Here is an 18,990-nt window from a genome sequence, read left to right on the forward strand (position 1 = left end):
ATTCGACAATGGCAGGCATTGTTCATCAAGCCACCTGTCAAGAATAAAGAAAAAACAGCCTAGTCTCGTACACTTTTGTCACCAACCCAGGCTGTTGGGGCTGGGCTAGGGTCATCAGTGTGTAGCCTGTTCTTCTATTCTGGGCCTCATTTGCGCCTCGCAGCCTGTAAGCTCCTGGGAATTACAGGGTTATACCTCAACCCGAGCCAGAACCCGAGCCCTGAGCCTAACGAGTAAATCCTAAGCCAGCTACTCAGCCTTTTTAATATCATAACCCACTCTTGTTCTGGGATGTTAACTACTAATCTGCAAAGACCCGACAAGCCGGGACCAGTATCATCTTAGTTAGCTCAAATTTACCAATCAAAGAGATTGTGTTTGTTTATATGCTTTCGAACTGTTCTTTTCAGCCGAGGCTTACTGCAGTTGCCATGAACGGATTTCTAGTGTAGGTAACATAACATCCATGTTGAGTTTGGCACTTTCATAGTTGAAACCCAACGTATCCATCCAATACCCCGAAAGTGCACTTGTCAGTTCAGCCAAGCCACAAACAACTCTAGAGATTAGAACTTCCATGTCATACCACATGGATCTTTTGGAGGGAATCGCCGATGCAGACGGATAGAGTTACTGAGGCTTACATGTCTTTTGGCGGTCAAATCAGCACGAGGATGATGATGTATGCAGCAGCTTCTTTCACAGCACGGATGCGAAAACGACATATCATCTACTGGTGCAATTCAATAGCAGTACCTGACGATCTTATACTTTTACGTCGCACATATGAACTCGTCGACTTCCATTACCAAGTTGTTTTGACATAGGTGTGTATGCTGCCATCCTCGGTCGCCCCGAGTATCAAAATTGATTGGGCTTCAACACATCAGGAGTGACTTCGAAGCCTATTTCTGAGAAGACAAGGTGCATATCGTAGATCATTAACCCATCACCGTGCCGCAAGGCCTACGTTTGAAGAGGGGACGTGAACATAACAGCAGCCAGTCAGATGCTTCCATCGTGCTTTTGCTTGTGAACAGCCGATCTGCTGCTAAAGCTGGGTGCATAAGACTTAACGCTGTTGGACGGCGATAAACATGAACAAGAGACTTGTAAATAAAGGCAGCAACTGATGACTTGCAGGCTGCTCCATATCGATCAGACTCTTTCAAATCTCGGTGAAGATCACTTGGACTATACAGGTAATCTTAGCTAGCGTTGTATACATAAAACAAGACGCCAGTTGTACATCATGCCATATGGAAGATCCTTTGATTTCTCGCTTGTCATGCAGTTTGTCTAGCAATCCAAATACCATGACGCTAGAGCATCAAATACGTCAAGACATCTGATGAGCTACAGGTTTTGAGAAACCTCGTTGTCCGAATGCACCTTGTAGTCTCCTCGACACTGCCCCTTCTTCGAACATGACCTACATGTACAGTTGATGCAGCCGGTGGGTAAGCCTCGTCGATCGGAAGGTTTTTGTCCAGACAAATACATGTCCACCCTTCTGGTCTCGCATTGCATTTCGCTGCACTACGTTGTGTCTCTTGTGCTCTGCACGTCAATATGTTTGAGGTCCCCGGGCCTCAATGCGGTTGGGTATGGAGACGCACTTGACGCCAAAACCCCCAGCAGCGCGCAGCAAAATGTACAACGCACTCACACCATCTTTTCACTTTACTCCTCGTGTTGCCTGTTCAGCCTGAATTTGGAGGCGTCTGACAGTGAGTGAGCAATCAACAGGCCCGTCTATATTAAGGCGGAATCAAGTGTTAAGGATATTGGACCAAGGGATACTGAAAAGAAAAAAGTTGTCAGTTTTCTCGTGTAAAAACACCTGTCAAATGTGATGTATTCAATATTCTCAACGTCCACGTTGCAGAAATCATGATGTTTTCAGTGGTTTAAACAAGGCCCAAGTGTTCTTGTAAAACAGGAAACCTTTTGTTCAATTCTGACCTCGTAAACTTATTATTGCTGTACAACCTGCACATTGTGCTTTTTCTGTACGTTACTTGTTAGCATCTCTCTTCTTTGCAAAGCACGAAACCATCTGTCGTAAAGACCAGCTTACCTTCCACTTCTCAAGATCATCCTGCTTCGTCTTGTACTGCTTCACTAAATCTTCCAACACCTTACGGAGTCCTTCTTGGTTAGTCTTGAGGGCTGGGACTACGTCCTTGACCGTCCTCTCGACGAGTACTCCATTGATGAGACGGAAACACTTTCTATCCTCGGAAAGGGGTTCTAGGGTCTCTAAGACGAGCCTGTTCAAGATTGAGTTAGTTAAATATATCAAAAACATGGTGAGATTCTGTAAAGCGACATGACAAGAGATGGGTTTGACCACACCGACGTCATGCTTTCTCTTGACAGAAAGGTGAAATCGATGACAGTGACTGAGATCGGGATGCCTACTTATGCTCCTCAGCTTCTTGCTCGATATCACCAATTCTCTGGGCTATTTGCTGGAGAGTGTTCTTGTAGTTGGAATAGGTGACTTGAAGATCTGAGAGTTTGGACAGATAGTGAGCAACAAGTTATTGAGAGATTGTGAGGGGGCGGGGTAGAGACCAACCTTGCTGCTTCTTAGCAGGCACTTGACCTGCAGCTGCTGTAGACATATTGAGAAGAGTTGTGTGGTTTAACTCTCCTGCTTCTTCTTTTTGTTTTAGATGAAGATAGCAAAAAGTTGTTCACTATCAAATGAAGTGAGTGAATGCCCCTCCAAAAGCTTGCCCAGGCGTGCTGGAATCTCCTACCTGGTCCGTGCACACCGCCCCAATCTTCAATCTTCCCATCGACCTGTGGCGATCCACGGATTTCTTTCAGGGTCCTTTTACATAGTAACTCTGACAATAAGTTATCTCGGAATAAATATGCATCCTCATCTCCATACAAAGAACGCCCTAGGTAAAGCGAAACTTTATAGTTTATAATTCTCTCTGCATTGTGCTAACCGTCAATTGCAGCGTGCGAAGAGGTCATCGCCGCCCTCGAGCAGTGCCATGCCCAGGGCTTCATGCACAAGGCTGTTGGAAGTTGCAATACTGCCAAGGAAAGGGTCAACGACTGTCTAAAGATTGAGAGATCCAAGATGCAGGCCGAGAATCGTAACGCCGCTCGCGCAAAGCGTGACAAGATCAAGGAGCAGCAGCGCGAGTTGGGACTGTAAATGAGAGACACAACAAAACCTCACGACACGAAGCCGACGATCCCGAATTCGACGATACTAGGTCAACGGCCGATTCTCTTCAATATGTGCTATGAAAACACATGGGTTGGCGTTCCGGATGATCGATTCATAAGGCGGGCGTATGGAATCCATAATCGAACTGTACCTATAATCAACGATATACAAGTATTAATTATCATGATACGATCCGTTCAGCCACCATATGGCCCCCGTCATCGCTTATAATGCTTCCAAGGTCATTTCGAAGATCGGTCGGTTTACTATTGCGGAAAAGTTTGCTCTCGAATTAGACTAACCACAGTAACTTGAGGATACATGATGAATGACGATAGGGCGGGCAAAGGAGTCCTCTACATGTTGCCTTTTGTTGTTTCGTCATTTCAGGCCCGACGGATATATAATGGCAGACCAAACACCATGGTTCTTCGATTGCTTTCAGTCAGGGCGTCACTCGAGACAATCACATCAGGGGTATGACATAGCTTAACCAACAATAACTCTACAGCAGGCTTATCTTTTATATTGGCACTTCGCACGGCAATTGGCTTAACGTTGATGAAAGTCTCCGTGATACTTGTTGTCAAGATGCAATGTCTTGTGGTTGGGACTGGATCGGCATAGCATCATTTCTATATGGCTGGTCTATGGTCACCAACGACTTGCAACTGGAGGTGTTTGTATAACCTACAATTCTCCACTCTTTGAATCTACAGTAAAATTATCAAACATTGTGATAGCAGCGATATATCGGAGTTCGCATACGTTCTAAGGTTGTTAACAGCGAGGATGGATTCGGTCTAAACATCATCAGGGTTTTGGCACCTTCAACCTCTTCAGTATCAGTATAGAGCCTGTTCTGACTTGTATGTCAGATGTTGCATAATGAAATGTTCTCAGGCTAACAACTATATTATTCATCGCTACCTACAAAGTACAAAATGATCCACGTGTCGATCACCCCAATAACATTCTTCCTTGTTTAACTTAAACCTTTCTTCGCAGAGCGGTGCCGAAGGTAAAGAGACCGAATGCCGAGATGACACTGAGAAGAATAGGGACAGGCTTCATCGAGCGAAGAGCTCGAGGGAACGCCGAGCCTCCAAGAACGACCGACGCGAGCAAGGCAAGCTCAACTCCATAAGATTCCTCGTTCTGGATACGGTAACCACCTAGGGCGTCTACAAGTAACTGTTAAAGTCTTCCTTCAGAGCAGCTAGGTAAAGGCGAACTCAAAACTTACACAGAAGTCCAACAGTACAACCAGCTACGATGGAAGGAACAGATCGTGACTTGGCGTATCCCATGATACCTCCGCCTGCTACCACAGCGCCCATAATGTAGGCAGGAACCTCAAGGTCATGATAATTGACGGTGACAGGTGCCTTTGATAATAGATCAGCAAGCTATTGTGTGCATCTTTGGTGGGCCTAGTACATACCATTTTGTGGAATGATAATATGTCGGTTATATGTAGGTTTGGTATTTCAATTGTTCCTGAAACCTTGACGATGAAGTAGCAAGCCTGGCCTTTTATTATAGAAGCTGCGGAGCTCTCGGCCATTGACGACATGTAGGGGAGGTACGTACCTTCTGAATTAGAGGTTCAGAGTGGGCCCTGCCCCAGGATTCTAGCTCTCGTTCAACCAATCATGTATCTCGACATTTTGGAGCTTTCGTGTCCAGAGGGAGCTCTCCATCTCTGGCTGCTGCCCATTAAACAAACCAAAATCACCAACACGAACATCTCGAATCAAGCATAGGTCATCACCCCCCCCCGCGATATTGACAATCAATATCTACATACCGAACAGAACCAGAATCCACAACCTTCACAATCATGGCACCGAAAAAGAACGCTCGCGACACCACCTCCTCCGCGACTGCTGCCACCTCTCAGGCCAGTACTAGCACTACTGCGCCTATCCCTCTTGCACCTGAGCAGACCAAGCCGGTTCTTCCTAAGAAGAGTGATGCCAGAGCCGATGTGCAGTGGGACCAGATTCCCCAGACTATCTACAATCACTACATCAATGAAACTCCCCAACGCATCATGCTACTTGACATCTTTCTAGTGTACCTAGTCGTTGTGGGTGCAATTCAGTTCGTCAACTGTGCCATCGCCGGCACTTTTGTACGTATCAAAGAGCTCCTATTCAAGTTTGCGAATACTGATCCTCCTTCAGCCTTTCAACGCTTTCCTGTCCGGTTTCGGTGTGACGGTAGCACAGTTCGTTCTCACAGGTAAGCTTCCATGGCGAATAGCTCGAGACTACGGATATTGATTTGTTCCCAGTTGGCTTGCGACTCCAAACAAACGAGGCGGTTCCTACTGATTGTGTAGACATTTCGCCTGAGAGGTTTGTTTTTATCTTTGTCAGAAACGAAATGGTAAATAACAGCGTAACAGGTCGTTCGCCGAGTTTGTCACTGTCAGCATCATGGTGCATATCTTTGCTATCAACTTCATTAACTAGGGTCATGTTGAAGGCGATTCGGTGCGATTGGAATTGGAGGGCCTGCTAGGTAGTGTGCGATCAAGACGACCGCCCACGATATTCTTTTAGAAGTTTTACCCATAGATGGAGGAATAGAACAGAACAATCATTAAAAAGGGGAATCATTTACACGTCCTATTTTGCCGTCTACTCATTGCGCTTCTTCGCTATTAGCCTGAGCCTCTGGCTTGGGCGAGTCTCTGGGAGGGCCTGCTTTTGGTGGAGGGGGTGCTGGTGAATTCCTGGCTGACGGCGCATTGTCCACGGCCCGACTCTTCTCTTCCTCCTCCTTGAAATAATCATCCATCAATGGGTTGGGACCATGACCATGGCGCTCCTTCTTCTTGCCTCCTTTTGGCGGGGCACTTGGAGGAGCGTTGCCTATCATCTGAGCAGGCACTAGGAAGTCTCCTGTGGGGGGTGGTGGAAGTTCTGAGCCTGCAGCAGCGGGCACAAATACATCCTCGCTCTTTTCGTTGATGGCTCCGTCGAACATGGTCTCGCCAGGGGCATCAACAGGCTCACTTAGGGGAGGTGGTATCCTGTGAAGAGCACCATATCCAAGAACGCATCCCAACGCACCCTGGCCACCCCAGTCTCGGCTAGGCTGTATCGTGACTTCGCGTGTGACGTTGTATTCGTTGTTGTAAACCCAGATGCGCATCGGCCGTCCGATAAAGTCCTCGACGAGCTCGCCCAGGCCGCCTTCTCCATACAGTGCACCTTCGGGGCTGCCAAGGATATAATCGCTGTACGGCAGCAGACCGGCGACGTCGGCGGGTGAGTTGGCCGGGACGTCTAGAACATGCCAGATATTGGCAGCAAGAGCAAGAGGGGCGTACTGCAAAGACAGTCCGAGGGATGCAGTGTCTGGCGCAACGGGAGCATGGATCTCCCTAGTTCTCTGGCCCTAAAAAAAATTGTCAGTTACTGGCGCATGGACTTGAGAGAGGCAGATATATACCTTTGCGCTCCATAACCCCAGGGTAACTGTGCTGCCCGCACAGTTCCTCACTTCTTGGCTGAAGAGAGCTGGTTCAGGGTCCTCCTGCAACAGTTGTTAGTGATGAATGCGTCCGGAGGGAATTTAGTGTATGAGTCCGTACAATGGGTCTCCCATTAATTCCAACAATGAAATCGAACCAGGGTTCAATAGCCAGTTCCAAGTTAGTGTTGCGCAACACCTGGAAGCCGAAGGAGCCTCGGTCTTGTTGCCGCTGCTGCTGGACGTCTCCGTCCAGGCGCGATATGAAACGATTCAGCGCATTAAACATGGCTCTTCTAGCGTATGAATCAGTCTATACAGAAAGTGTTGCGAAACTTTGAGATCGAAAAGGCAGGGAGTTGTTGGGCTTTGGGTCAGATGGAAATAGAAATGGAAGCTCAAGGGCGGGCCATTGAGCAAGCTGTCACCATTGCTCAAGTATCGCTGGTAGCCTTGCAGCGTGCCAAGCCCTCTTGTCTAAATGTGGAGCACACTGTGGGGAGCTTCAAGACAGCCTCGCGTTCAAATTCAACGTCCAAGTTCACTTTGGAACTTAGTCGCGACAAAACATCACTTTCAGACTAAACCTGAGATGAGTTTTATTTAACATGAATAATTCTCTCATCTCGATTCAAAGGTGAAAAACAGGTATTCCAACAGGGAAAATGGCGCCAGAAAACTCTGAATATTCTATGAAGCCTGCTGAAGAGCTGCCTCTCACCGATAAGTGCCACCATTACGAAGGAAAGCATGAGGTACCGTGGGATATTCAAAAGTGAGTAAACTCTTTCTTTCGGGGTTGTTGGTGACTAACATACTCAGATATTTTTCACAGCGCTATTCCATCTTCTCCCTTTACGATTATGGAGTCTACATGACAGACGATGCTTGGTTTGGTGTAACACCCGAGCCAGTAGCAAAGTGAGTTCTCATACTCCATTCGCTTTCCCCAAACTCATGTTTTTCTAGTCAAGTCGCCAACGATATGTACGGTACTGATGAGGAGAAGCACATTCTCATTGATGTCTTTGGTGGCGCAGGCGGCAACACTATTGCCTTTACCCTTTCGCAGCGCTGGAGTCGCGTTATCTCTATCGAGCGCGATCCCTCTACACTCGCATGTGCTCAAAACAATTCTAAAGTGTACGGTGTTGAGCCCGGCTTGGTCACATGGATCCTTGGGGATAGTTTCGAATACCTCGACAAATTATTCAACCGTCCAGAAGAGCTGCATCCTGACCTGAGAGTAAATCTCGACGAGACAGTCTTGTTTGCGAGTCCACCATGGGGAGGCCCTGGGTACCGCACTGACGAGGTGTTCAATTTGTACAATATGCAACCGTACAATCTTGACGACTTGCATAACGCGTACAATAGATTGGACCATGCCCTTTTCCTGCCCAGGACGAGCGATATTCGACAAATTGCAAAACTGGCACCTCCAGATAGGAAAGTTGAGGTTGTACAGTACTGTATGGAGGGAGCTAGCAAGGCCTTGGTAGCTTACCTACCAAGCAAATACTCCAAGAAAAGCGAGTAAGATACCCATTGAACGGATTGTTGTTTAGAACATTTATCGATGCCATTTTCATACAAATGAAGAAAGGGAAAGTAGAATCACATATGTTATAAGCAAATACAAAGTCTGAAGACATAATGAATGGTCGTGGGTATATCCTCCTTGAGGAAATGTCACTGTGTACTTTCATGATTGACACTGTGCTCTGAATGGTTGGTTTTGACATGGTCAAAACTTGTAATAAACCCCATCCACATAGGCGCAGGATTTTCGCCTCAGAGCTCAACCTTTGACATATTTCCTCTACAGTGCCGTATATTCCACAAAATGGCCAAAGACAAGAAGAAGAACGCCGATACCAAAAAGGCCAAAAAGGTGCCGTTATCCATACCTTGTGCAACTATCTACTGCCTTACCTGTTGCCCCTCTATTTAATTACCCCTCCAAAACTGCCCCTCCATAACCTATGACATGATGAACTTTTGACTGATGACTATGATCAGGCTGAAAAGGCGGCTAAGCAGGCCAACAAGGGAGAAAAGAAGGCCAAAAATAAGGCGGCCAAGATCGAAGGAAGCGATGCTGAGGATGTAGATCTTGATGAGGTGCTTGAGGAGTATCGACGGCAACAGGAGCAGTTTCTTAAGATCACAGAGACTGTAATTGAAGCACCACCTAGGGCAAGAGCTGCATCTACGCTGATGGCTTCGCCTCATGATAGCAATACTCTGCTGTTGTTCGGTGGAGAATACTTTAACGGCTCTCTTGCCCAGTTCTATAACGACTTAAGCATCTACAACATCAACCGCGATGAGTGGCGTTGTGTTACTTCACCCAATGCTCCCCTTCCTCGGTCTGGTCATGCCTGGACCAGAGCTGGTAATCCGAATCATGTGTACCTTTTTGGTGGCGAGTTTTCTTCACCTAAGCAAGGTACATTCCATCATTACTCAGACTTTTGGAGGCTGGAGCCTGCAACGAGAGAATGGACCAAGATTGAGTTCAAGGGCAAGGACAAGAGTCCTTCTGCACGAAGTGGCCATCGAATGACTTACTGGAAACAGTATATCATTCTGTTTGGAGGCTTCCAAGATACCTCGAACCAGACAAAGTATTTGTCAGATCTATGGATCTTTGATACTGTCAACTTTGTGTGGCACTCTCCTCAACTGCCTCCAGCGCAGCTTAAGCCAGATCCCAGATCTTCTTTCACCCTTCTACCGCATGAGCAAGGCGCAGTTCTATATGGAGGTTATTCGCGTGTCAAGTCGACAGTCAACGTCAAGCAGAAGGGCAACAAGGGTTCCAGCCAAGCTCAACGAAACGTTCTGATTCCCAAGGTGCACGAAGACTGTTTCTTCCTTAGAATTACTCAGCCTGCTACCGATGCCAGCCCTAATACGCCCCCTGTTGTACGCTGGGAAAAGCGAAAGAAGCCTGCCAATGCTCCCAATCCTACACGTGCTGGCGCAACCATGGCATGGCACAAGGGCCGTGGTATCCTCTTTGGAGGTGTGCACGATGTTGAAGCCAGCGAGGAAGGTATGGACAGCGAGTTCTTCAACCAGCTGTTTGCTTGGAACATTGAGCGAAACAGATTCATGCCCCTTGGCCTACGAAAGGCTCGCCAACAGAAGAAGGCTGCTGCGGAGCCCCGAGGCGGTCGCCGCGGTCGTGCCCAAGCTAACGAGGATGAGCTGTTGAGGCAACTTGCTGCTCTGGAAACCGGTGCTTCTCTTGATGATGCTGATGATATTGAGCTCGCCAAGAAGGAAGAGGAACAGGATGATGAGAAGCCAGCAAGGGAGATGCCAGTGACTATGGAACCTCCTCATGTGAGATTCAACGCCCAACTGGCAATTCAAGACGATGTTCTATACATTTACGGTGGCACTTTCGAGAAGGGGGATCGAGAGTTCACCTTTGATGATTTATACGCTATCGATCTTGGAAGGCTTGATGGCTGTAAAGAAATATTCAGTCGGCCTGTCGAGGATTGGATTGTGAGTTATTCGAAACCCATCTTGAGGTCAAAGTGGCTAACTATCGTTGCAGGAGTCGGATGACGAGGATGATGATGAAGATGACGATGAAGAAGAGGACGACGAAGAGGAAGAGGAGGAAGCAGATGAGGAAGCATCTCAACAGCTACGCACTCCCAGCAAGCGTAAGAAGAAGCAAGAAGAGGCTTCGGAGGTTGCTTCAGAGGTTTCCTCGGAGCCACCTACGCCCTCAGATGAGGATGATACCGAGACCTCAGCTACATCTGTCGATGATGGTCTTCCCCATCCTAGAGTAAGACCATTGCCTTTCATCAAGTATCTAAAAGTGCCTTACTAATATATCAAACAGCCATTTGAAACTCGACGAGAGTTCTTTGTCCGTACTTCAAATGAGTGGCAAGAGATTCTGATGACGAGCCTACGGTGGAAAAACATCCAACCTGAAACCCTGCCTATTAAGGAGATCAAGGCCAAGGCGTTCGAGCTCAGCGAGGAGAAATGGTGGGATTGTCGTGAAGAGATTGTGGCTCTGGAAGAAGAGCAAGAGGCCGCAGGTATCCAGGAAGTTGTGTCTCTAGCAGACAGAGGCGATGCCGCTGCTGCTGGCGGCGCGAGAAGAAGGTAAAACAAAACCATGTGATATCAAGAGGCAGTAGAATATTGGATACATCCAACATAAATTAAATATACGTTTATATGGTTGGTCATGCTCTGCAAACGTACCTATACAAGTTCTCGGCGATACGCCAATGGCCACAACGCTGGTATCACATGCACATTATCTTGCAGTTGTGGCTTGTCCAACCATGCATAAACTAAAGGTATTACTTCAACCTACATACAACATCGCATCACTAATGGACACATTGTGATTGTTTTCAAAATGCTTGTGATACATATGCCTTAGTCTGCCCCCAACTCCTCTCCTCAAAACCCCTCTCTCAACGCCACGCCAATCTATACCTCATGTATAATCCTAGCTCATCATAGCATCGCCATCATCATGACTTCAAAGGCTCCTCAACAACACCAGTGGGCGACCAAGCCGCTTTCTTACCGCGTGTCCAGAGAACCAGGGCGGCAGCCCTCTCGATAAGTCAGTTTGGAGATGCGGCCATGGGCGGGTACGAAACACCGCCGACTTCAACCTTGGGCTCGCACGCACAGCGGTCAGCATCAGGAACAGTGTCCATGACAGACGGGATGTGGCTGCCGCAACCCCACCAGGAAGTCTTGTCTAGAGAGATTATCAGCACTGACAGTAACGCATAGTGTGGATTCTTGTACTCACTGCATGTTCCGCAGATGGCCTTTTTACACATTTTGATAGGAGGAATTGGATTGTTGGTTTGAAGTAGGTGACGTTGTAGTGAAGAGAGGTTTCTATGTGGAGAGGAGGGGGATTTGGAAGCTTCCCGCTTTCCACTTACAGCATCTCCGGAACGGGGCAATAACTAAGCCAGAGCCACCGATTCGTCGCCGATATAGGAACAATTGAGGAATGATGTGAATGCAACGAATCAACAATGCATTGTCTCTGGAACGGCATTTGTCTTTAATGTGATGTTATATGTACTCTCAACCAACGCTACCTAGGTATAGAATGATACGAATGTAACCTCATATTTTAATCAAAACATGTCAGATTGCACCTCCCAACCATACATGGCTCAATACTGAATCTGCTATGTACAGCATACATTAATCGCGAATTATAGCTCTTCATCTCCAACCCTGCTCTCCATAGGTTTGTTCTTGGCAATTATCTCGCTCTCGACAATGGATCGTATCAGGTTCAATGTCAAGTCCCTGCCTCTCTCAACACTTGAGGGAGAAGCATCTGCCGGGACATGGAGGAACACTGTCTTTCTTGGCCGCTGCTGCTTCCACAGCTCTGACAAACTCGAGTAGTAGATGAAGTCGCACAAGTAGTGCCCTGCATCTTCGGATATGCGGAGATCATCATACTCCTTAGAGTATTGTTAGTATCAATCCAAAAGTCCAGAGTTGTTCTTCACTTACTGAACTGTGCCCTTGCCATAGAGAAAGAACCTGGTCGAGATGCAGCTCGGTTTCTATCTCTTCTGGTAGTCCTCGCCATGGCCAGTCATCCTTTTGACAATCTTCGTCCGAGTCAATAATTTCGCCATCAACGTCTGGGTGCTTGTACCCGTCACGGTGACCTCTCCTCTCGATGGAGTAGAAGGGCCGCGGACCCGCCATGCCAATGTGGATAACAACGTCGAATGGCCGAGGCGTATCGTAGAATGACGGCACCAAGCTTCTCACAACTTGATAGTTGACTCGGATAGGCTCTGGATGTACTGAGATGCGTACGTTTGGTAGAAGAGCAGCCGCGTGCCTCGAGTTAGGATCTTTGGCACGCAATGGTGGCAGATGTGACGGCAAACTGTTGGCGATCTCCCACGAAGGGTTGGTGGGATATTGTTCCCTAAAGGGCTATTATGTCCAAGTATTAGCACAGTCCTTAGCATACACTAACTCTGTATCCCCTCCTCTCTCTACCCAATTGTTCATATGTTCATAGTCCTCACAACGCAATGCGTTACGTTGCGTGACGTCGAGCGGGGCGGCTAATAAACATATGACGTTCAATATCAGGAAGAATAGCAACATACACCAAAGCCCGTGACAAGCACGGTAATTTCTTCTGGCTCTGCGATTTGGGAACCCATTTTGTGCTGAGGCTATTCCCAAGTAATTGTTGACAGAAAAATAGATCCAAGTAGAGATTCAAGATGGAGGAAGACACTGTCTCGGTCTTAAAGTTCTCAGTGGGGATAACGATAGCCACGTCTGTGATGGGCCGTCATAAGCTGAGTGAGAAGGCGCAGTTCTTTTTCGAAAGTATCCTAAACCAGACTCAATCTGACCTCAGTTGATTTATTAAGTATCGTGCTTACTTGATCCATCATCTTTTCCCTCGGCGCCCTCCCTCCATTTATAGACCCTACAGCCGAGGGAAATCGGGGAGACCTATGTTTCTTCAACAGGAACAGGAAAAACGCGGCTTGTCGCCAAGAATGGCAGGTCGCCCAGTTAGGAAAGTCTAGGGTAGCTTGGCTAGGTACGTTCTTGGGGTAGTCTTTGACGTGAGTAGAGTCGTTGTGCAAAACTAAAGCAGTGTGGTTTATAATACAAATAACGAGGACATGATACATGGCACCTAAGTTTACCAGAAATTATACAGTATCATTGATATGAATGCCGTGTTTGATAGTATACAATGCTTGATACGACACTCATAATAACTCCAATCCGATTATGGAAAGGCAAGCGAACTTGATATACATCCATACGTATTCCCAACAAAAATCACACAAATTGTAATTGAGAACTTACTCTCGTATTTAAAAACACTGTATCCTTTTATTATTAAGTCATTATAATCTCAAGCATGTTGTTTAACTGCTCCGAGAGAGTCGGTTATTAAGCTTCTCCACCTTTCGCCCCCCAATGCGGAGTTTCCCAAAACGGGGTGAGCCATGAAGTGAGTAATAACATGAATCCATCTTTTTATAAGCACAATAGCCCGTTCACAATCTTTCCAAACCATTCATACAAATTGATTGGTATCTCCAAGGACTCCTAATAGTATTCAACATTCTCAAAACAAAACGCAGGTTGGATTGAGAAGATCTACTAGACCAACTGCACCTCACATTAAATTATTACTTGGACCTCTTACACTCTCACCGATACATCATGGGATCGACACCGGAGTACAGCCTGCCTCCGCAGGAATTCACATTCGATGGGTTCCTGTTCGATATGGACGGCACCATTATCGACTCCACGGAAGCAGTGGTCAAACATTGGCAAACGTGAGTACATACATGTACAATACGCACAACTTGGCGACTAACTCGGCGTAGAATTGGCAATGAGATAGGCGTTGCTCCTGAAGTCATTCTTGAGACTTCCCATGGACGACGAAGCATCGACATTCTCAAGATACTTGCGCCTGAAAAGGCTAACTGGGAATGTAAGTAAGCTCAACAAACAAGCATAGCCAATGAGCCCAAGGGCATGTGAAGACATGCAGCCAAAAGCGTTATATCACTCATGGACAACCTGGTAGTTAGTTGTCAAGGCTGGTCAAGGCATACCCCCATCCACCCAACTGCCTCTGTGATAGTTAGAACGAGCAACCGCTGATCATTGCCACAGACGTACAAGACATGGAAGGACGTCTTCCCAAGTACCACGGCCACGAGGCCGTCGAGATACCTGGCGCTCGTTCCATGCTAGAAGCTCTCATCGCCAGATCTAGCCCCTGGGCGATCGTCACATCGGGTACTGTACCTCTCGTAACTGGATGGTTGCGTGCTCGAGACCTGCCTACACCGCCGCCAGAACACCTCGTCACTGCAGAGTCGGTTGAGAATGGCAAACCTGACCCCGCCTGCTATCGCCTTGGCCGTGAGCGCCTCGGCCTACAAGCGGAGGATGCCCAGATTCTGGTCCTTGAAGACAGCCCAGCAGGGATCCGTGCAGGAAAGGCAGCTGGTTGCAAGGTCCTTGGTCTGGTGACAAGCCATACCGTGGAGCAGGTCGTCTCTGCAGAGCCAGACTGGGTTGTCCGAGACCTTTCTTCAGTCGAGGTCCTCCGGAGCGAGGGCGGCAGGGTGACCATCAAAATTTCCAATGCCCTGCGCCTATGATCAGAGCCGTTTTGGGCAAGTTCGGTAGCGGATGTCGTTGCAGTGGAACAGAACTCTGCTGGGTGTGAGAGGGAGACTGGCGAACAGGATGGAGTCGTCGAGGGAGAGAATCACTAGATTTCATCATGATGATAGAATATTCAATAGACAAACCCAGAATAAGACTGGGGGTTTGTTTCCTAGAGAAAGATAGGCGAAAGATCGGCACACCAGAGAAGACTTTTGACATCATCACTTGCCTTCTCCCTTGGCACAAGATGGCACTTGTTTCTGGACCTCATTTCCTTTGTCTCATCCTGGAGATCTCCATAACGATTTGACCCACGATGATCGACGCGCCAACGCAGCACAACTGGCGACATGCATATGAGACCCATTGAAGAAAGATGCTATGTCACATTGCGTTTTGAAAATCATTGTCACCAACAAGGGATACTCTCCTCTGTAGTAAACCCCTTGTGAACCACTCGATCCTCTGTCGGTTCGATACAGAGACATAATGTTCTTCACCAATATTATCACACCCTCGCGCACCACAATCTCCACTTGGTAGATTCTCAAGTGAGACCTTTCAGGACGACCACACACAACTGAGACGGCTTGGTCCTCCTTTGTCTTTTCAGGCATCACTTCTCGGCATCCATCTCATCTTGCGAGCCGAGTCGCGCGACAAAGAGAGGGCAATTAAATGCGTGTATTCACAAGATAATCGTCGCCAAGCGCGCTATTGTCGCGGGCATCACGCACCAGTCGCTTCAGCAGTTGGGCCCATGAAAAATGTCTTGGTCTGGCACCTGTCAACGCACCGTTTCCTCCAGCGGTCCAGGCTAAGTAAGCTCAAGGGCAGCGATCACAAGAGCCCGTCGCCCGTTGAAGCGGGGACAATAGCAATTTTGCACACATGCAACAGAGTTGACGTGATACTATGTGGGCAAACATTCTGGCAGGAGCAAACACGCCAGCGTCGAGTTTCTCCCACTTTTGCTTGCTTTCTCGCCCTGTCAGAGAGAGGCTCAGAACCCACCGAGTCAAGGAGAGTCGAAGCCCCTTGCCCCTGACGCGTTTGGCGGCGGCATTAACTTGGCCGAAATCCCTTTCTTTTGTGGTTTATTAGTGTCAACTTGTAGAATTAGTCTATCCTCACAACAAACGGCAGCCGGTTCAAGTGGACCAAGCAAACTTGACATGAACCAGGGGAAGCATCGTGTCACGACAAGCTAGAAATGAAGGTTGGTCTTGGAGAGAGGCGTACGGAAGCTGACGGGAACAAGAATAGTATCAACGAGGTCGCACAACGTCTGTTGACACAATTTGCAGCTCGTTGCACTACATTTCAGGGAAGGCTTGTTGTAATATCCACAAGTCCATCGGGACATGTCGGCCACAGCGGGTATTTTGGTTATATTCATCTGCCAGCAAATATGTTGTGTATTTGTTTTCGTGCTTTCCCAAAGCTACGGGTGCGCGCTGCAAGGTCCCGTACGCCAGTGTCCCTGTCAGGTACAGAGCGACACTCTCCTCGTAAAGGGGCGGGTAGTGACATGGCGGCTGGTTTGGTGGCTGTCGCTCCTTTTACTGTCCTGCACAAACAAAGTCGAAGGGAGTGGTGATTGCGAACCACCAACGGTCAAGAAAACGTATGGTGTTGCGATTACGACTCGCGGTCCCCGCCAAGACAAAACAAGGGGTTACTTTGAGGTTCAGACTTTCCGACAGGGCTTATTATCGCGATTTCAAAGAAAGCCGCCAAAATGACAAACTCCAGGTAGGTGGTAGACGTGGCAGGCAACGTGCTAACAACACCAGCCAGTCTGCCTGCGTAGAACTAACAAGCAAGCCCCGGACTATTCTTTCGTCCACAGAGAAAACCCCATTCTCTATTTTGGACCGAGCGTCAGGCCCCTGGAAATTCTTAGACCATCAATGCAGACGCCCTAAACGCCCTCTCGATTCGGATCTTTGTCCGTAATGTGGCTGGCTCAAATCAGTTTCGAGCCCTTCTAAGTAGCCTCTAGGCTCGCATGTTGCATGCTAGTCTAGCCACATGAGACGGCCCAGATCGCTTTGCTGATAAACCGCCTTTTTTTGTTGTTTCGGTTTTTCTTTCTCATTCTGAATATTAGCGGCGGAAAAAAAAAAGAAGAAAAAGGAAAGAAAAGGACGTTGCGCATAAACCAGCCCTCAATCGCGTATCCATCTCCTTAATCTCGCAGAAAGTCAATGAGATGAGGCAAGACGGTGAAAGTCTTTTCGACAGTAGCACGTTTCAAAAATAAACGCTACGTTAGTATTCATATTGTCTTTGTGAAAAAGAAAATCGGAAACTCTCGTTAAGCTTAATATACAACAAGTGCTAGAGTAGTAACACTGTAGTTTATAACTGCCATCACGGATATGTTTCGTACACAGCATATATGTATCAATTGTTGGGGTTCTTCATGCACAGGTAGTCTTGAGAGCGGAAAAGAATACAGTCATGGTATGGGAAAAGCACATGGAGCGATTGATAATACATACAAGAACTTGCCAGACCCACCAAAAGCTGATATCCATTGCCGGAAGAGCAACCAAGCTCAGGTACAGGGCAAATGATACCCGGTAAGGTATCCATCCATTCACTATTCGTACCACTCCACAATAAAAGCTTGTCTAAAACAGTATCGCCGCGTGTAGGTCCCTGATTGCGAATGAAGTATCCTAACAGTTGGGCTCAGAAATAAGTTAATAACACGTCTTATATCAAATTCATGCCATCAGCCTGGCATATGATTCAGTTGGCTGAAGTTGCTTTTTACTCCGTACAGGCGGTCTTCTCAGCTTCTCACCCAAATGGGAAGAACAAAGCCTCAAAAGTAACAGGGCCTCTACAGCATGCATGCTTGAGACAGGGGAGAAGCGCCAAGGTTCGATGACCACGTGTTAGATGGATCTGTTTCTGGCCTTATCCGACGAGTTGAGAAACACGCAACCCCTGTCCCCTATACTAGAGTCTTTTCGGTCTTTGCGCTGGCCACGATCTTGTTGTCTTCATCTTAGTCCCTCCCATGGTCCGGCAGCCATTCATACTGTCGCTTTTTGGGTGTTGACCCGAATAGGCGAATACTGGTATGATATGCTCCACTCACTCACCACCGAGAAACCCATTTTTGTAACTGTATCCTTATGTGCAGTCTAACAGTCTCTCTGTCCAGCTCTAAGTTCGAGCCTAGTGCGAACGGGTTTCTTTTTCCTGACGACATAGCTGACGCCCAAGGATCGGTCGTTGCAGTAGGGAAAAGCCTTGAAAAGGTATCGGTCTAATGCTTCCAGGTGCCCTATGATGGCAGTATCAAACACCTGGTAGGCGGGATCGGCCCGCCAAAACAGTGGCAGAAGGTGGGCCATGCTGTGGAAATGTTTGGTGGTGTGTCCAAAGTTGAAGGGAACGGCGTTCGAGTTCTCAGGGACTCTAGAAATGCCAGGGTATCACCAAAGATAGGACACGGGGATTAGGCTGAAGCTAGTCTCAAGCTCCAGCAGCATGGCCATCGGATCTAAGGCTTTTCGCTTAACATTTCGCTTGACTGACCCACGAACTGGCCCAGCTGTTGATACGGTAGGCCTAGAGCTTTCCAGAGAACCGGTAACTCTCCACCAAAGAGCTCTAGTAATTCCGCACTACCATGGCATGTATAGCATGGCTAGCCTTGAAGCTGTCTTGAGGGTTCGGCCGCCCAATGAACAAGTGATCGAACATGCTTGATCCTTGCTGCTGTGCCATGCCGTCCCTAGCCAAGTCCAGCCTCCCCCCCCCCCCATCTGGATTGCTTTGGCCTTTGCAGGTCGCTATGCACCACCACGGCAGCCAATCGCAGCTTTCGACTCTGCGGTGGCTCTGAGACATTATCTTCGATGAGGCAGCCGTTGTGCTTGGGCTAACGCTTAAGACGGACGCCTGGGTAAGCGCCTCCAGGTAAAACAGTAAAAACGGTGCTGCCTTCAGTCCTAATTAGTGCATTTGCTTCTGAGTAATGTTTAAATCGTACGTTTTTCTTTCTTAAACCGTCGCTTGCTGGCTGCTAGGGCCCCTTGGGTCGCAGCCCTGTACACTTGTAGCGCCCG

The 18,990-nt window shown here is 47.8% G+C and overlaps 10 protein-coding genes across 10 annotated transcripts; 5 read left to right on the plus strand and 5 right to left on the minus strand.

Annotated features, from left to right (window-relative positions):
• Positions 1-1,776: 1,776 nt before the first annotated feature.
• On the minus strand, positions 1,777-2,723 carry EDB82DRAFT_227438 (Prefoldin beta-like protein). The gene is made up of 5 exons (XM_025727059.2): positions 2,585-2,723; positions 2,425-2,515; positions 2,081-2,273; positions 1,966-2,010; positions 1,777-1,802 (listed from the first exon to the last, which is right to left on the minus strand). Exons 1-4 carry the CDS (start codon positions 2,628-2,630, stop codon positions 1,978-1,980), a joined length of 363 nt encoding a protein of 120 aa, XP_025581564.1. The 5' UTR covers positions 2,631-2,723; the 3' UTR covers positions 1,777-1,802; positions 1,966-1,977.
• A 162-nt stretch (positions 2,724-2,885) lies between these two features.
• On the plus strand, positions 2,886-3,181 carry EDB82DRAFT_526622 (uncharacterized protein; the record flags this gene model as incomplete). The annotated part of the gene is made up of 2 exons (XM_025727060.1): positions 2,886-2,919; positions 2,979-3,181. The coding sequence occupies 2 exons, from the start codon at positions 2,886-2,888 to the stop codon at positions 3,179-3,181; spliced, it is 237 nt and encodes a 78-aa protein (XP_025581565.1).
• Positions 3,182-4,067: 886 nt separating this feature from the next.
• EDB82DRAFT_505129 (transmembrane proteins 14C-domain-containing protein) lies at positions 4,068-4,782 on the minus strand. The gene is made up of 3 exons (XM_025727061.2): positions 4,641-4,782; positions 4,443-4,584; positions 4,068-4,380 (listed from the first exon to the last, which is right to left on the minus strand). The coding sequence occupies exons 1-3, from the start codon at positions 4,770-4,772 to the stop codon at positions 4,187-4,189; spliced, it is 468 nt and encodes a 155-aa protein (XP_025581566.2). The 5' UTR covers positions 4,773-4,782; the 3' UTR covers positions 4,068-4,186.
• A 108-nt stretch (positions 4,783-4,890) lies between these two features.
• EDB82DRAFT_538323 (DAD family-domain-containing protein) lies at positions 4,891-5,805 on the plus strand. Its single transcript, XM_025727062.2, has 4 exons — positions 4,891-5,333; positions 5,386-5,443; positions 5,496-5,559; positions 5,610-5,805. Exons 1-4 carry the CDS (start codon positions 5,040-5,042, stop codon positions 5,674-5,676), a joined length of 483 nt encoding a protein of 160 aa, XP_025581567.1. The 5' UTR covers positions 4,891-5,039; the 3' UTR covers positions 5,677-5,805.
• A 1-nt stretch (position 5,806) lies between these two features.
• On the minus strand, positions 5,807-7,082 carry EDB82DRAFT_505135 (GRASP55/65 PDZ-like domain-containing protein). The gene is made up of 3 exons (XM_025727063.2): positions 6,804-7,082; positions 6,662-6,745; positions 5,807-6,607 (listed from the first exon to the last, which is right to left on the minus strand). The coding sequence occupies exons 1-3, from the start codon at positions 6,969-6,971 to the stop codon at positions 5,849-5,851; spliced, it is 1,011 nt and encodes a 336-aa protein (XP_025581568.1). The 5' UTR covers positions 6,972-7,082; the 3' UTR covers positions 5,807-5,848.
• Positions 7,083-7,211: 129 nt separating this feature from the next.
• Positions 7,212-8,328, plus strand: EDB82DRAFT_505138 (RNA cap guanine-N2 methyltransferase-domain-containing protein). Its single transcript, XM_025727064.2, has 3 exons — positions 7,212-7,457; positions 7,505-7,603; positions 7,652-8,328. Exons 1-3 carry the CDS (start codon positions 7,348-7,350, stop codon positions 8,220-8,222), a joined length of 780 nt encoding a protein of 259 aa, XP_025581569.1. The 5' UTR covers positions 7,212-7,347; the 3' UTR covers positions 8,223-8,328.
• Positions 8,329-8,332: 4 nt separating this feature from the next.
• EDB82DRAFT_505145 (uncharacterized protein) lies at positions 8,333-11,000 on the plus strand. Its single transcript, XM_025727065.2, has 4 exons — positions 8,333-8,576; positions 8,705-10,204; positions 10,257-10,496; positions 10,554-11,000. Exons 1-4 carry the CDS (start codon positions 8,529-8,531, stop codon positions 10,827-10,829), a joined length of 2,064 nt encoding a protein of 687 aa, XP_025581570.1. The 5' UTR covers positions 8,333-8,528; the 3' UTR covers positions 10,830-11,000.
• Positions 10,998-11,752, minus strand: EDB82DRAFT_505147 (uncharacterized protein). Its single transcript, XM_065608739.1, has one exon. It carries the CDS (start codon positions 11,524-11,526, stop codon positions 11,302-11,304), a length of 225 nt encoding a protein of 74 aa, XP_065463887.1. The 5' UTR covers positions 11,527-11,752; the 3' UTR covers positions 10,998-11,301.
• Positions 11,753-13,205, minus strand: EDB82DRAFT_505148 (uncharacterized protein). The gene is made up of 3 exons (XM_025727068.2): positions 12,844-13,205; positions 12,227-12,664; positions 11,753-12,174 (listed from the first exon to the last, which is right to left on the minus strand). The coding sequence occupies exons 1-3, from the start codon at positions 12,898-12,900 to the stop codon at positions 11,917-11,919; spliced, it is 753 nt and encodes a 250-aa protein (XP_025581572.1). The 5' UTR covers positions 12,901-13,205; the 3' UTR covers positions 11,753-11,916.
• Positions 13,206-13,556: 351 nt separating this feature from the next.
• Positions 13,557-15,062, plus strand: EDB82DRAFT_227866 (HAD-like domain-containing protein). Its single transcript, XM_025727069.2, has 3 exons — positions 13,557-14,049; positions 14,101-14,210; positions 14,396-15,062. Exons 1-3 carry the CDS (start codon positions 13,931-13,933, stop codon positions 14,887-14,889), a joined length of 723 nt encoding a protein of 240 aa, XP_025581573.1. The 5' UTR covers positions 13,557-13,930; the 3' UTR covers positions 14,890-15,062.
• The last annotated feature ends 3,928 nt before the right edge of the window (positions 15,063-18,990 follow it).

The sequence above is a fragment of the Fusarium venenatum genome, assembly GCF_020744135.1.
Source record: "Fusarium venenatum strain MPI-CAGE-CH-0201 chromosome Unknown EDB82scaffold_3, whole genome shotgun sequence".
NCBI lineage: Eukaryota > Fungi > Ascomycota > Sordariomycetes > Hypocreales > Nectriaceae > Fusarium > Fusarium venenatum.